Here is a 16,879-nt window from a genome sequence, read left to right as displayed (position 1 = left end):
GCGCTAGGGCCATGGTACATAACCTCAAAGCCATGATCACACCTAACATAATTGACTATAATTCCTGGTCATTATCCACTATTGAGTCTATAATTCAGATACCACTGGTTGTCTAACAAATGTGTTTTGGTGTTGTTTGATTCAAATTCCAAACAAAATACATGTTACATTCGCTATTATATCTCCTAAGTCTCTTTTCATCTACAGCAGTCCCTACCCTCTGCCTCTTTTTCAGTCTGTTTGTTTTAATGCCGTTGACTTGTTGAAAAAGTGGAGTCGGTTGTCTGCAAAAAGACCCGCCTTCCAGGTCTGCCTCTTTGCTTCCTCATGTTGTCATTTAACTTGTCTATCAATCTCCTATAATTCCTGTAAATGGGAACTTAGCTCTACAGACTCGATCAGATTGAGGTTCAACTTTTTTGGCAAGAATGTCATAGGCCATGATGTCCTTCATATTGCATCATATCTGGAGACACACAGTATTTCATTGTCTTATTCTTAGTGATGCTAAAACTCATCAGTGAATTCAGGTGTTGGGAACTTGATTCCATTGTATAATTCTCCATCAATCTATTATCTAATGGTTTTATTTTTTGATTATCTTTTCTGAATCAATTGTTTCATGAGAAATATCTCACCTTTTATTTCAAATTAATTATTTCAACCTATTCTTTTTTTAGAATTTTATTTTATTGAAGTATAGTTGATTTACAATGTTGTGTTAGTTTCTGGTGTACAGCGAAGTGATTCCATTATGCATATACATTCTTTTTCATATTCTTTTCCATTATGGTTTATTACAGGATATTGAATACAGTTCTCTGTGTTATACAGTAGGACCTTGTTGTTTATCTATTTTATATATAGTAGTTTGTATTTGCTAATCCCAAACTCTTAATTTACCCTCCCCCACCCCTTTCCCCTTTGATAACCATAAGTTTGTTTTCTATGTCAGTGAGTCTGTTTCTGTTTTGTAGGTAAGTTCATTTGTGTCATATTTTAGACTCCACATATAAGTGATATCATATATTTGTCTTTCTCTGTCTAACTTACTTCACTTAGTATGATAATCTCTAGGTCCATCCATGTTGCTGCAAATGGCATTATTTCATTCTTTTTTATGGCTGGGTAATATTCCATTGTGTATATGTACCACATCTTCTTTATCCATTCATCTGTCGATGGACAGTTAGGCTGTTTCCATGCCTTGGCTATTGTGAATAGTGCATGCATCTTTTTGAATTATAGCTTTGTCCGGATATATGCCCAGGAGTGGGATTGCTGGATCATATGGCAACTCTATTTTTAGTATTTTGAGGAACTTCCATACTGTTCTCCATAGTGGCTGCACCAATTTACATTCCCAGCAGCAGTGTAGGAAGATTCCCTTTTCTCCACATGCTCTCCAGCATTTGTTATTTGTAGACTTTTTAATGATGGCCATTCTGACTGGTGTGAGGTGATACCTCATTGTAGTTTTGATTTGCATTTCTCTAATAATTAGTGATGTTGAGCATCTTTTCATGCGCCTGTTGGCCATCTGTATGTCTTCTTTGGAGAAATGTCTATTTAGGTCTTTTGTCCATTTTTTGATTGGGTTGTTTGTTTTTTTTGTTGTTGAGTTGTATGAGCTGTTTGTATATTTTGAAAATTAAGCCCTTGTCAGTTGCATCATTTGCAAATATTTTCTCCCAGTTCATAGGTGTTTCAGCCTATTCTTGACCACTTCGAATGTTGAGGCCACACTACCTCCCTGTGCAGTTTTCATCAGAGAAGAGAGAGGTAACTGTGGGTGTTCTAGAAAAGTCTTCTTGGAAGAACAGAAATTGGGCATTCAGCTTTTCAATTCAACTATCATAGAATTACTACTTATTTTGGGGGAGGAGGCCAGCGACTATCTTGAAAGAAATGAGTCAGGAGGGATAAGAAGTAGGACTGGGTTGTAATAGCTTTCTGTACGTGTAGCTATGGAGCCCAAGAATCCCAATAGAAGATAATCTTTGAAAATTACATATATTAAGAGGACCGTCTCTCCCCTCTCCTTTAATCATTCCCAGTGGACATTTGCCTCTGTGTTGGACGTGAGGTGCTGATAGGTGGTGTTAAGATAGAAGGCTGATGGGCCAATCCCTATATCAGAGCTGAGCAGCACCTGTTCCCCATTCAAATCCCTGTAAGAACTGTCGGGGCCATGATCCCTCCCCTCCTCCCCCATCCAAGCAGCTGCAGCATGACCGAAGCCATTTCTTAGTAGTAGATTTTTCCATGATGAGGGCGGACGAGTTGTGACATGTGGGCCTGAAGTCCCTGCCTGGTGACAGAAACTGGAGCAGAAGGATTAAAATGACCAAAGAGCAGTGGACTAGAACGACCAGGGTGTTGCAGATGTACAGGCATCCTTGATGGTGGCAACCATGGATAGGAATCTTGAGGCTTTAAGAACCCCCAAACCACACCCTCCTAATGATGGACTGGAAGCCAGGCTGGGTCAGAATGGGAACGGTAGAGTGTGGGGAAGCAGAATGTGCTCTGGGGAGAGGCAGCAGCTTGGCCCAGGCACTGCCGGTGATGTCCATCTCCTGGAAAGTTCACCCACAGGTGGTATGCTTGCCCGGGACTCATTGTCACCCTATGGTCCTGAAGCTCTCCTACTCTGCTGTGCTGGGAGCCGTGTGCTCAGTCTTAGCCGTAATGAGACTGAGCCGTAATTTCTAGGTGGAGACGTCTGCTAGATGGATGGAGGTGCCAGGCTGGAGACGGGGGATGGGGAGGAAGTTGGGGCTGGCTATAGATTTAGAGTACCCTGCACTGGGCAGCTCACTGGTTCTCCTGATGTTTTAGTGAATGTTTAACTATTCTTTAAGTGGCTGTGAATATGCAATGAGATTATGATCAAAGGGAGTAGAAGAACGTTCTGTTTTGGTAAAAGCATTGGCAGAAAATTTCCAGGGAAACTTCAGGATTTAATCTTTTGACCTGGGTTGCCATAGTACCAAAACATGTTAAAAGCAGGTTTGGGGTAGCACAAAGGGGCAGAACAAAATAGGAAGCAAGTGAGGGGGTCAAACCTTACAACTAAAGAGAAAATAAAGATAGAGAAGGTCTAAATTCTCGGTTTAAGGAAGACTGTATTTAAGCTATTGCAGTAGCCTGCACCGGTGACCCTGCTAAGGAAACACAGCATCAGCCTGTATTTCCCCCATTTCTCACTCCTGGACTTTGTTGCTGCTCACGTTTGTGTGGTACAGGAAAGAGGGGATAGGGTTGGGAGGGAAAGAAAAGAACATCCGTCCTCTGCTGCTCAGCGCTATGGGAAGGGCTGAAGTGAGCTCTACCTAGGACTCTGGCAGCACCCTGCAGGCGGGGAAAGGAGCTGCCACGGCGGCCACCTCCTGGGTTCCTACCCGCCCTGGGAATGGACTGAGCATAGCACGTGGGCTTGAAATTCTGAAGCCTAACACCTGATCTCAGAAGCAGACGGGGCCCTGGGCACATGAGCGGAGGGCAGAGCTGTGGGTTGCATCAGTGATGTTGTGAAATCCATTTCCCAGGCAGGCGCTCCTTCTGCAAGTGAGTGCGCTGTGCGATCACATGAGCTTTTCAGCACTGAGCTGTGGGCAAGTCTTCTAGGCACCCATCCCACTCAAAGTGTAACCTGGGGTCGGGGGCGGCAGAAGCTCGCCGTGTGAGGCTAAGCCTCGGACTGTGCTTTTGGAGACGGGCCTGACCTGCTGCTGAACAGGCAGGTTGATGGACAGGGAAGGTGGGCTCTCCTGGGCACGGAGTCCCACAGACCACAGAAGACCCACCTACAGTCTGACGAGGGTCTGGTGGGTTGTGAGAAGGGCTTCTAGGGGGCTTCAGGGTGAACTGGGGAGTAAATGGACATGGAACTTCTTCTTATACCTTTTTTCCTGGGTGGGCTGGCAGGGAAGAGAAGTGCAATTTGGGGCCTATTTTTAGCCATGGAACTGCTGTCTGCCATACTCATGGAGGGCCAGTCTGTCTGCATAGATGACTTATATCCTTAAAAACGTGACTGAATCACCTTGGCTCCAAGTTCCCCTCCAATATCAACTTAAATGTCATTTCCATGACCCCCCCATTTGGTTAGGTGTCCCCACCATGTGTCCCCAGCCTATGCTGTTCTTTTCAGTCATGGTGGTTTCTTTTTTTTTTTTTTTTTTTATAAATTTATTTATTCATTTATTTATTTTTGGCTGTGTTGGGTCTTCGTTTCTGTGCAAGGGCTTTCTCTAGTTGTGGCAAGCGGGGGCCACTCTTCATCACGGTGCGCGGGCCTCTCACTGTCGCGGCCTCTCTTGCTGCGGAGCACAGGCTCCAGACGCGCAGAGCTCAGTATTTGTAGCTCACGGGCCCAGCTGCTCCGTGGCACGTGGGATCTTCCCAGACCAGGGCTTGAACCCGTGTCCCCTGCATTGGTAGGCAGACTCTCAACCACTGCGCCACCAGGGAAGCCCATGGTGGTTTCTTTATTGCCATGCCTTTGAAGGGCCATTGTGACAATTATGGGTGACCCTGGGTTGAACCTGGTTTTAGGCATATTTTGTTTTGTTTTATTTTCCTGGAATAACCATCTGTAGCTTTCCTGTTTTCTTATTTTCTTCTCTTCTGCCTCTCACACCTGATTCTCCCCTTGCCGCTGAGCACACTGGCCCAGCCCCCAGCCCCTTGGCCCTGATGGGATGCCATCTGGGCAGGCTGCTGGGGTGGGCATGGTTGGAGGAGGGGGCAGGAGGAAGAGGGCCTCTCTTTAGTTTCTGAATCTCTTTCCTTGGTGTTTGTCTTCGGGGACCTGACCCTTCTAAAAAAAAAAAAAAGAAAATCACCTCGCGTTGTGTGTTCAGACGCGCACGTGTGCTTTTTTTCACGTTCCGGCACAGCCGCTGCCCGGCTGCAGCCTCCTCCGAGCTGCAGTCGCAGGCGGCACGGGCGTTTTTAAGCAGGGTGACTTGCTGTCGAGTGGCTGCTCGTCTGCTCCCGGGGCCATCAGTCTTGTCTTGAACGCCCGGTCCTGCTGGTCTGCCCGCTCAGGCTCATCTTTCTGGGGCAGACTTATTTACGGAGCCGCGGCAAAGGTAATCTCACTCCCTGGGCCCCGCGGCCTGGGCCCCTCTCAGCCACGCTTAAAAATAGCCTGAGACGAGAAGGAGAGCCAGGGTCTGGTTACCTCCTGCACGCACGATCCGATCTCACCTCGCCGTCTGCATCTGGCAGCTCGGCCCTGCTCAGGGGCCAGCGGTCAGCCCGTCAGCCCCTCCCCACTCACAGCTCCAAGCTGGTGGTGGTTTCCCTTAAGGGGAAGTAGGGAAGGGCGTGGTGGAGGGGGGAGGGCCCTCCCAGCCACCTCTGCGGGGCCAGCCGAGTGGGACATCTCAGCCCTGGAAGCAGCGCGTCTGTGCAAGACGACAGGCTGTCAGAAGGGACGAGGGTGTGCTGGGTCCCAGGCCTGGAATCACGCGGGTACCCGGTGGGGTGATGGCTGGCTCCCCTGCCTTCCCCCACCCCGCCCCTGCCTGCCGCATGAGTAGCAAACACCTTGGCCAAGCCCTGGAAGCCGGGGAGTGCCCTCTGACCCCGTGTGCCATGTTCGTTCCCCACCTGCTTTCGTAAAGTGGCCTCTTCCCAGTCTGGCCTCTTCCCGGCTGCAGCAGTGATTCCCGAGATGACCTTGGGGAGGCCTCATCCTAGGAGGCCTTGGTTTCCTCCCTTATGCAGTTAGGGTGGATAATTCTGGCTCCTCCTGTCTTACCACAAAGGCCTGTGGTGGGATTGATTCATCAGATGGGGGGAAAAGAGCCTGAAGTGATTCAGTCTGAAAAATAAGGGCTCTGCGGCTGCAGTCACGCTTGGATTGGTGAACTGGCTTCACTTCTTCCTCAAGCGTGTGCCTGCTTGGGTGGTGAGTGTGTGTGCTGGACTGAGTGCGTGTGTGATGTGCATGTGTATGCACGCGCTCCGGGAGAGAGTGGCTTACCTCACAGCTCACTCGCTGTCGACACTTGTCATTTGTCTGCCTCACATCCTGCCCTACTCCCACCCCTTTTGTTCTCTTGGATAGGAAGGCTCTGGGCTCCCTGTTCTGTGTCGCAGACTTGATCTTGGAGTCCTGTAAGCTCCCTGGGGAGAGGACTGAAGGGCAGATACAGGGGAGGAAGTTAAGACTGAAGGGAAGCCAGTCTTTTTCCAAAGGCCCAGGACATTGAGGACCCAGCCCGGCCTCTCTAGCCTCCTGTCCCGCTTTTCTCTCTGACCTTGCCCTCACCTCCAGTTATATCGTAAGGTTCCTAAGTTTTGCCATGCCCTTTCTTGCCTTCAGAACAGTGCACCTGCTCGTTATTCCTTTTGTTTGGACCCGTTCCTTTCCACCTCTCCCTTTATAGGATGCTTCCAAGCTTCCTCTAGGAATCAGCTCAAACTCTCCTCCCCGGATACCCAGCCTCTAGCACGAGTCCCTCACGCTCCCTCATCCTTTCCTAGTTGTGGCACAGCATCACACCTTACTGTAACTGCTTCTTCAATCCTCTGTCTTGCTGCCAGAGTAGAAGCTCCACAAGGACAGGGCCCTTCCTGTCTTACTCATAATTGCCTGGCACAGTGCCTGCCACCTCGTAGGGACTTGGCGCATCTTTGAAATAATCATGAATGAATGAGCATCGTGAATGAATGACAGGCAAGTGAGGAACCCAGTGCTCCCGATGCCCATGTTCATGGCACAGATGAACACACACAGCTCCGCTGTCGGTGGGATCCCCTCACCACCGCACACCACCATCATGCCTGGGATGCAACAGGAGAGCTTGTCCAAGCACCTGGGCGTACTTCAGAGAAAGCAAAACCAAGGGCCCAGCTTTCTGAATGTTTGCTGCAGGGAAAGAACTCGGAGGGTTCTTGGGCAGCCACTGGGAGGAGTTAACTTTCCCCAGTACAGCTGCCGGGGCTGGTGGCACCAGTGGCATCTTAAAGCTCATGCTCTCCTCTCTCCCCACTGATTCATGTTTGAGTCAGACTCAGCCAACTCCCAGCTTCTCCCCTCTCCTGCCCTGTCCCCACCTCCCCGCCAGGTTGGGTCCTGGCCCCAGTCCACAGGATGGAGCTGCTATTCCCAGCTCGTCCATGCCATGCCAGCCTCTGACTCCCAGGAGAGCCAGCCCCCTCGGTGGCCGCGGCAGCGGGTTTGGAGGCAGCGGGCCTGCCTGCAACTGACGTCTCCACCTGCTGGCTGTCCTGACCCTCGCTGCCTGCAGCTCTCTGTCCCCGCCGCCACTGCCGCCGTTACCATTGCTGCTGCTGCTGCCGCGTTATTTTATACCTGACAACCTGGAGACCCTGGGTAGGAAGCATGGCCAGGCAGAGGGCACCGTGTGCTGCTCCCGCAGGATCTACTCCTGTTGGACGCTCCAAATAAGTTTCCCCTGAGACAAAGTCCAAGGGGGTGGGCACTAACCCTCTGACTATGTTGCTGTCCGCCCCCAGGGACCCTTCCATGAAGACTGAGGCAGGCGTAGCTGCTGAGAGCCTGCTGACATGACATCGGCCACGGAGGTTGAAAACGTGGGCAACCAGCCACCGTACAGCCGGATCAATGCGCGCTGGGATGCCCCGGACGATGAGCTGGATAATGACAACAGCTCAGCCAGGCTCTTTGAGAGGTCCCGGATCAAGGCCTTGGCAGGTACTCTTTGGGGCCGTGGCGGTTAGGGGAGCCGCTCGCCTAATCCCGAGGTTCACTGCCCTTCCCGCCTGTGGTGAATCCTCTGTGTGCGTTGGCGTGAGCCCTAGCAGGGCGGTGATGGAGACATGGCTGCGTGGCTCAGAGGCCAGGGCCCCTCGGGAGGGAGCACAGATCAGGCAGCCTTTCCTCCCACATGTCCCCCACTTCCTCCCAGATGTGAGGTGCTGCAGGTGGGCCCTTGGCCTCAACCTCTGTCCTGAATGACCTGTGTCCAAAGTCAGAAGTAAAAGAAAGTCTGGGCGAAAGAGTGTGTGAGGGACGGGACAGCCGGGCAGGGGTGCGTGGACCTCATTATGTACCTCGATCCCCTGCCTGGTCCTGGCTAGAGGAACTGTCGTCATCTTCTCTGTGGCCCCGAAAGGAAAGGGTGATTCGATAGGAAACTGAGAACAGATAACGTCTTCCCCACACTGCCTCAGAAAGGAGGATTTTCTGGACTAAACCTCTTATCAAACTGGAATTAGATTTTTTTTTAATAAATTTATTTATTTTTGGCTGCGTTGGGTCTTCGTTGCTGCGCGTGGGCTTTCTCTACTTGCGGCGCGCGGGCTTCTCGCTATGGTGGCTTCTCTCATGGAGCACACACAGGCTCTAGAGCGCAGGCTCAGTAGTTGTGGCGCAAGGGCTTAGTTGCTCCACGGCATGTGGGATCTTCCCGGAGCAGGGTTCGAACCCGTGTCCCCTGCATTGGCAGGCGGATTCTTAACCACTGCGCCACTAGGGAAGTCCCTGGAATTAGATTTTTACTTAGCAGGTTCATAATAGATTTGTGTGTGTGTGTCTGAGAGAGAGAGGGAGAAAGACAGAGAGAGAGGGAGAAAGACAGAGAGAGAGGGAGAAAGACAGAGAGAGAGGGAGAGAGAGGGGGAATCTTTAATCTCTAGTGGAAATGGCTTCTCCTCCCCCTGCTGGCTGAGATCTGATTCTTGGGATTTTTCCCCCCTCCAACCCCTGTGACCATTGCCTCCATGGAGCCTTGCCCAGGGTAGCTATGTTCTGACCCTAAGTCCTTGACCAATAAAGGGAGTTTGGGTTACATGGGGCGGTGTATGGGTCTAAACTAGGAAAGGGGTTGGATTCCTTCACCTGCTCTACCAGTGATCGGCCCAGATCAGACTCGTTTCCCCCATCATTGATTGTTCCATCTTCTGCCTTGTTTGAAGGGCACAGCTTTCCCATAAGCACTCTCTGGGATGATTCTCCCACTGCCCCTCGCTCATGGCCCTCTCTGAGGTTCCTTGTGGCCCTCTCTGAGGTTCCTTCCACCTTCTCTCCCTCCACTCTGTTCCCAGGTGCCTGGGTCTCCAACTGACCTTGAGTCATGAGCAGGGCCCCTCTGAGGCCATGATGACATTTCACCCCAGGAGTGTCTGGGTTTCCCATCCCTGTAAAAGGGATGGGGTAGCTCATTCCCTTGTCACGGTGGAGAATCTTTTCAGGTCTCAGCCGTCATCCTTTTGGTCCTTGCTCTTTGCAGGAAACTCCCTTTCTTCTTCCTTCATCTCCTCCTCACCTTCCCTTACCCCACAAAATCCTTCCTTGGTTTTCCTAGGGGATGTATAATGGCACCAACCCCAATGTAATTTTAACCTCTTAAAATAACCAAACTTGGAACCCTTGCCTTTGCCAGTCTGGTGACCTTCTTTGTGTCTCATGCTGGCTGGGTCTGGCTGCAGTGGCCCTGGGATACAGCTGGAGGGAGAGCGGTACTGTGTTCCATAAAGTTTGCCAAAGAACAGCTTGAGGAGTGGGGCTGTCTTTCGTGTTTCATGGGTAACCTGTTTTTTAAGAAATCGAGGTAAATTCCATTTTAACAATTATCAATCACATTCCTACTATGTGTAAAGCTAAACCCCTACCCAGACATGAATGTGGAGAGGAGGGGAGCACAGAGTTGGATTCAACCTTGTACCTGTCCCTGAGGAGTTTATGATCTATTAGGGAAATGAACAATGTTCATCATTAATTAGCATGAGTAGAATTAGAGAAGAACTGTGGGAAAGACACATAATTAAATAGCAATGAGAGAACAAAGGGGGAGATGCAGGGAGCATCAGGGACTTGTCTATGGAAGAGGTGGCCCTGGAGCCGGAGATGGAAGGGTGTGTGTGGTTCTAACAGGCCGATGGGCTAAGAGTTGGTCCAGTTGGCGGGTCTGTGTGGTAGCCTGGCCTGAGTGATGCGCAGCCTGGGAACTGGTGGAACTGGGTTGAGCAGGAAAGGGCCTCCATCAGCCTTGCCTGTTCCTCACCACGAGTGTGCATCTCATCTATCAAAGCATCTGAAAGCCCCCCAGAAGGAGAGGAACCGCAGAGTGTAGAGCTGCATGCCTGCATCTTAGTCATTTAGAACATCTGGCTAACAAGTAAACATGCAAGTTTGGGGTCCATTCAGGATTTTTTAAAACAAAGAAAACCCTAACCAGTTTACTGAATTTCCTTTCCTGAGAGCCCACTCTGAGTGACCTGTGGGAGGAACTAAAGCTTTGAGAAGGTCCAAAGTAGAGTGGTTGGGTAGGCAGAGCAGAGAAAGGGAGCGTCAGTCTCCCACACCCACCTCCCCACTGGTTTTAACTTCTTGACGTTTTTCTCTTCAGTGCCGTCTTTGGGGCTGCCTTGGCAGTCTAGGCGGGGTCAGCGTTTCCAAAGGGGCTTAGGAGGCAGAGGCTGCCTTTGGTCCCTATTATTCCAGCGTGCTCTGAGGCCACTCCCCCACTCCCAGAAGTACTACGGCAAGGAAGGCGTGCAGCCCTGTATTTCTTAGAAGATGGCGGTGATCTGCTTTGTACGTATACATGGCAGTGTTGGCGATGTTGGCCTGGTCTTTCCCATCTCAAATCGAAGGTCCTGGGGTGAGGAGGAAAATGTCACAAGACCCAGATTGAGATCCTGGTTCCACTGCTAATGCTACTGCCATGGAGGACAGTTCAGTCAATCTCCTGGGTTTTTCTTTTTATAAATTTATTTTATTTTTGGCTGCGTTGGGTCTTCGTTGCTGAATGCGGACTTTCTCTAGTTGCTGCTAGCCGGGGCTACTCTTCGTTGCGGTGCGCGGGCTTCTCATTGCGGTGGCTTCTCTTGTTGGGAGCACTGGCTCTAGGCACGTGGGCTTCAGTAGTTGTGGCACAGGGGCTCAGTAGTTGTGGCTCACGGGCTTAGTTGTTCCGCGGCATGTGGGATCTTCCTGGGCCAGGGCTCAAACCCATGTCCCCTGCATTGGCAGGTGGATTCTTAACCACTGCGCCAACAGGGAAGCCCTCAATCTCCTGTTTTACACAATGAAGACAGTAGTATTTTCCCAAGGTAGTTGTGAAGATCAAGTAAGATAAGGTTTATGAAAGTTATTTTATCAATAATATGCTAGGTGAATGTTAGTATTTATAGGAAATCTTCTTAGGAATGGTATCTTTCTTTTTGTTTTCTTTTTTTTTTTTTTTTTTTTGGCCTTGCAGCTTGTGGGATCTCAGTCCCCCCACCAGGGATCGAACCTGGGCCCTTGGCTGTGGAAGCGCTGAGTCCTAACCACTGGACCGCCAGGGAACTCCCAGGAATAGTATCTTTCTGTCCCTTCTCTTCTCCCAACTTCAGATATTCAAGTTCATCAGCTCAGTCAATGTCCCAGTTACCTTGGCCTGTTCCAGGGCCAGTTTCTTCCCTCTTAACCCCCACCCTCCTTCATCTTAGAAGGCTTGGGTTGGAAAAAAGAGCCAGGGACCAGCGAAATTAGGCTAATGCTTGCACTTCGAGCTCTTGGCTTGGTCCCCAGGGACCCAGGGGCCATGGGGATGAAGCCCACTGCTGTGCAGATCTTTCTCCAAAGGCATCCAGCCTAGACCCCAGGTGTGTGTCTGCCATCAGCTGGGTGACAGGAAGGCCCAAGAAACCAGAGGACGGTGAGGCCCTGTGAGATGCTCTTCCTAGTGTGGCAGCTCCTCTTGGTCCCTCTCTGCTTAGTGACCTGTGGTTAGCAGACTTGCATTAGGTTAGCTGGACTCCATCTATTCTGCCTCTTAAGTCGTCTTCCTCTCAGCTCCAAAGGAAGCACTCCCTATTCAGCCTTTCAGACCATTCACGGCTCTTCCACCCAGGGCCGAAATAAACAAGCCATCTGGTTATTCTGCCTGGAAACTGCCACGTTGGTATACAAATACCTGACTCCTCTCCAGAATGAATTACTCTGGGTTCGAAACTGGATCAGCCTGACTAAAGTGAAAGGGGAGGTGGGTAAGAAGACACTGCAGGAGGCTCCTGGATGGGGATGGATTTGACCTTGGCATGCCAAGGGGAGAGTTGGGGGCCCAGCAGGAATATTTGCAGGTAGGTCCCTGGGCAGATGTTGCGCTCAGTGTCAGCCTCTAAAGCTGACAGCGCTTCCTGAGGTTCAGCGGTGGCTAAGTCCTGAGCCTTCTTCCTGAACGGGAGGCCATTCTCTGCTTCGATGACTGCCTCTGGCCCCCTCCTACTTTTCAGACTTTCTTTGAAAGTTAGAGGAAGGGGAGCAGCTGGAAAGCCCAAGTTCCTATCCCTCCAAGAGGTTCCAGCCTTCGCGTTTCAGTAAAAAAAAAAAAAAAGCTCCCAGTGTCTCCTCGAGCCATCCTCATCGTCACTCACCCCGTTTCCTGTCCTTCACACTGGGCGCCATTAGGCAAACATTTGTGGGTCTGAATGAGGGATGAAGCACCGCAGGCTGCGGGGAATTTTCGGCCAGAGCGCCTGCCCTTTGTGCCCTCTTTCCTCATCCCAGAGGAGGCCTCTGCCTGCACACACCCTCGCACCTGGTTGTGTACCCCTGTGATTTGGGTGAGGATGCTGCCTCGGGGCAGATGTGGCCACACTGGGCGGGGATGGTGGTGGTGGTGGTGGAGGGTTTGGAGGAAGGCAACAGAAAGATGCCCTGAAAAGAGAAACCTTGTGCGTTAGCCTCCATCGCACATCCCCTGACTGCCTTATGCATGCACACAGCTCAGCCTCCCCGCATCCCAAGTGCTGCCCGCTGCGTGATTTCCAGCTCACTGATGCAGAGGCATCTGGAAGATTGCAGTGCAGAGAGCAGGCTGGGGCCTCCTGAGGAGGCTGTGAGGAGGGGAGGACCCGACACGTCCTTTCTCCCCTTATTTGGCTCATTGAACAATTACTAAGGGACAGACTACACAGAGCCTCCCTTTTAAGACAAAATGCACAAAATTATGTAGCCCACTCTGCTTGTGCCTTTAAATCAGAATCCAAGTCATGTTTCAAACTAGAGACGTGCTTCCTTTCCACATTCTCTCTTTGTAGCCTTCTTACTAGAAATGAGGTGAGGCCAGAGGTGAGGTTGCTTTAGGACATTTCAGAGAACGCAACAGGGCAGCGGGTGCACTGCAGGCCGTGTCCCTGTACCCTGAAGCACATGGTTGCTGCCACTCTGCACCTTGAATGTCTTCCAGACGCACTGTGCCCAGGCCCCAAGGTTAAGTTCTGCGACCGGCAGGCATTCCATCAGAGCTTTAGGACAGTGGTCCTCAGACCTGGCACTCCCTGCCCACCGGCCTGGACCCTCCGGAAACTCCCCAGAGAGGGTGGTATGGGCTTCTTCCTGACTCTGGTGGCAAAAAGTGACGCTTAGTCTCACCCCACCTGCACCAGGATTACTCTGAGCCCAGGTGCCCCAGTTGTGTGAGAAGGGCTTTGTGTCTAAAGGGTGAATGATTTCTTTCAGAGAGCAGGATTCCATCACAGTTGTGCCAGGAGGGGTCAGCAGCTTCTTGGCAGCCTGTTAAGTTGACAGTTTCAAAAACAGCTGCTGGAGACCAAGGCATCAGGTGTGCCTGGCCCAAATGTCTCTCTTAAGCTACTTATGAGAACAAAGATGGTGTCATTAACGAGAAATTTCTAAAATGTTTTCTTCTCGGATTTCAAAACATGGAGTGGAATTCTATTTAGAGACTAGATATTGGGGAAGTGTACTATTCACAGAAATATCTTTAATCATCGGCAATCATTTTAATGTGCTGTCAGAAGAAAAAAATAATTGGCTCAGCAGCTCTTGGAGGTCAGCCGTTGTGAGTTCTCCTTCTTCCCCTGAGACAGGCCACCGTGCAGAGAAACCTGCCAGTTACCTGTGTAGACCAACCTACGAGGGAGGCCAGTGTGCCACCTGCACTGTGTGGTCGGGGGCAGTTTCCCCTGCCCAGGACATAACACTTCCTCCCATTGTCCCCTCTTGATAAAAGCTGTTCCTCCTCTTCGAGAATGCTTTGCAGAACCACAACTGTTCCCCTGTTCTGGGTGACTGCTATCTATCATCATGAAGATGCTTTATCAAATATTAATACACCGAGGTTAATAACGAGACTCTGTTCCCTCCCCATGCGGTGCAGTCTGAGTGAGCCATGTTAATAGCCTCCTCCATCTTTGGGACATTCCTATGGGCTGTCAGCTTCATTCCCAAGGGCAGGTTCTGATACCAGGCCTGGACTGTGCTTTTGGCTCCTGGGAACAGCCAGCACTCCCTCCCTTCTCCCCCCATGGGGTCCCCCCTGCGTGCTGCTTGGCTGAAGAGATGCCAAGAATGTCATTTTCAGAGCATCTGTGGCAATTGTTCATTTTCCCTTTTTATCATGTCACTGAGAAAGAATGACAGGGAGGCTGGTAGCAGCTTAGTCTCTGGGAGAATTTTGCCTCCAAACCCTTTGGCCTTCAGACTCTGGAAACTGGATCAACCAGGGCACCTTGTTCTACAGTCTAGTGAGAAATAGATCAGATAATCACACATGTGTCTTTGTACATATAGACATGTATGTCATGACAAACGATGATAAATGCTATTAACTGGGAACTGTGCGTTTATAACATAACCCACAGCTTATAACTCACCCAAGGATGAGTAGGGGCTTGTTTTAGTGAGAGTGTGGACTGGTGCGTGGAGACAGGAGGGGCAGACAGGAGCCACATCACGGGGGCCTTAAAGGCCATGGGTATCTTGGCCAAGCAGCAGGCAACTCAAAAGCGGTGGCTGAGGAGTTTAATGAGGGGATTATTTGCAAAGGAGTGGCAGAGTTGAAGGGTCAAAGGGTGGGAGCCTTTAGCAGGGAGAGCTATAGGGTCTCAGGACAGGGGCCGTGGCCTTTAGTAAAGGGCTGGATGGATGGCACTGCTCCCAACCCATAAAAGTGCTTTTCACAAAGAAGTGACATGGTTATGTTTAGCTTTGAAAGATCACTCTGGCCTCAATGGGGAGAACAGGTTGCGGAGAGGCTGAACAGAAGTCCAGGAAAGAGAAGGTGGCAATGAGGGTCAGCTTGGTGGCCACAGGGAGCAGAAAGTGGTCCATCCCCACCACGTCATTCTTCTGTCCTCCTGCGGCTATCATGGAGTTTCCCCAGTGAGGTGACCTCGGCCAACTTACTGTTCTGCTCCTCCGGGCCTCAGTTTCCTCACCTGTAACACAAGGGGCTTGACGCGGGAGGTCTTCCCAGCTTATAGACTGGGAAGAAGCTCCCTTGAGGTAGCGCTGACCACATGCTTTTACCCTGAACCGAGGAGCTTCGGTTCCTGGCTTTGGGGAAGGGAATTGATCCTTTTCAGTAAATCAGTGGGTTCTCCAGAAATTCTCTCTGTTTATTAAAGGCTAGGCTGAGGGTGGGTTCCTGGACCATCTTGACTTCTGCAGCCTTGTGTTCTCAGCGAGGGTCATCTCTCCATGCAGCCACCACCTGTGTGCATGACAGCAGTGCTTGGTGTTTACACAGCTGCTTAGCGTTCTAGGTGCTTTTTAACCAGATGATCTCACTGACCCTTCAGCCACTCTGAAGTAGGCAAGGTATAGCTATCACCATCCCCTTTATAGATGAGGGAGGTCACGTGGCAGGAAGTGCCAGGACAAGACTGGAATCCCGGGGTGCTAAAATCAGCCCTGTGCCGTTGAGGCTACAGCACTTGAGCTTTCTTGAATGTCCCTCAGACCTGCATGATCTCCCCCTCCACACCCCACCTGATACATCGGAATGGGAAAGTTTTGCTTTCACCAGCAGCCTCTAGAGGCTCTTTGATCAAAACCCTGAACTCATTTTTCCTTCTGTCTTACAGCCTCCAAATGCTGTCACCTGCCAGGGCTAGCTGACCCTTGTTCTGTGATGCTGTCCAGATCAGCTCCTATCATTTCATTTCCATAGTTCACATGTTAGTGGGGCCACGACACCTCAAACAGACTTCTGCAGCCACCTCCAAGCTGGTTTCCTGGGCTCCAGCCTCTCCCCCGTCCAACCCCATTTGTGCAGGGCACTTAGAATCTTTATCCTCCAACAAATTTTTAGTGAAATGTCACTTTATCTGGCTCTTCTTTTCCCAGAGTATAAAGTCCAGATTCCCTAGATTGTCCTTTGACTGCTTTGCTCTGATGCATTAACTGCTTTTCTCCCTCACCCCCAAAACATGTACCCGCATACCTACATGCACACACAAATACACATTTGCCAGTTTCCACCAGAGGCTTTGAACAAGACCCCCTCTCCTTCCCTGCCATTCTAAAACCATTATCATTTTCAAGCCCCAGATCAAAACTAGCCTTCTTCAAAAAAAATTTTTTTAATTTAAACTGTTCTATGATAACTTCTCTTTTCCTATAATATATAAAAACTATTTTTTTAAAAACTAGGCTGATTGCTTTTGTATCTTTAAGCATTTTAATATACAAGGGTATATATTTAGTGTAGAAAAGGTTAGAAAAGCAGGTAAAAAAGAGAAAACTAGAGACATTGTTAATATCCCGTATAGATATTGTAATGCCTATGGATATGTGACTGTGCATGTATATGTATAAATATGAACATTATCTATAATCTTAGAATGTTTTTCACTGAGCAATATATTATGCATATTTTTTCATGTCTGTAAACGTGCAGGTTATAATTTTCATGGCTGTATAGTCTTCCTTTGTATTAATGTACCCAGATCTAGTTAACCAGCATCTTAGTGTCCAACTCCGATCGCTTTTAGAGTCAGTCTTGTGTGCTTCATTCTTACACATCAAAGAGTATGTATATATTCAAATATGCATTTGCATATGTAGTAGGCATCTTAAAGTTCTCTCTTAGAATCAACCCTAGTTGGATCTTAAATCCTTATGGGCAGGAGAACTATGTTC

The 16,879-nt window shown here is 49.9% G+C and overlaps 1 protein-coding gene across 1 annotated transcript in view; it reads left to right on the top strand.

Annotated features, from left to right (window-relative positions):
- SPTB (spectrin beta, erythrocytic) overlaps positions 1-16,879 on the top strand; it is a 124,981-nt gene that overhangs the window by 49,063 nt on the left and 59,039 nt on the right. The window contains 1 exon segment of the mRNA XM_032618660.1: positions 7,498-7,696. Within this exon segment, the coding sequence (XP_032474551.1) occupies positions 7,549-7,696 (148 nt within the window). The 5' untranslated portion in view covers positions 7,498-7,548.

This window comes from Phocoena sinus, chromosome 2 (assembly GCF_008692025.1).
Source record: "Phocoena sinus isolate mPhoSin1 chromosome 2, mPhoSin1.pri, whole genome shotgun sequence".
NCBI lineage: Eukaryota > Metazoa > Chordata > Mammalia > Artiodactyla > Phocoenidae > Phocoena > Phocoena sinus.
The sequence above is the reverse complement of the archived record's forward strand: the minus strand, read 5'-3'. Positions and strand labels throughout refer to the sequence as shown.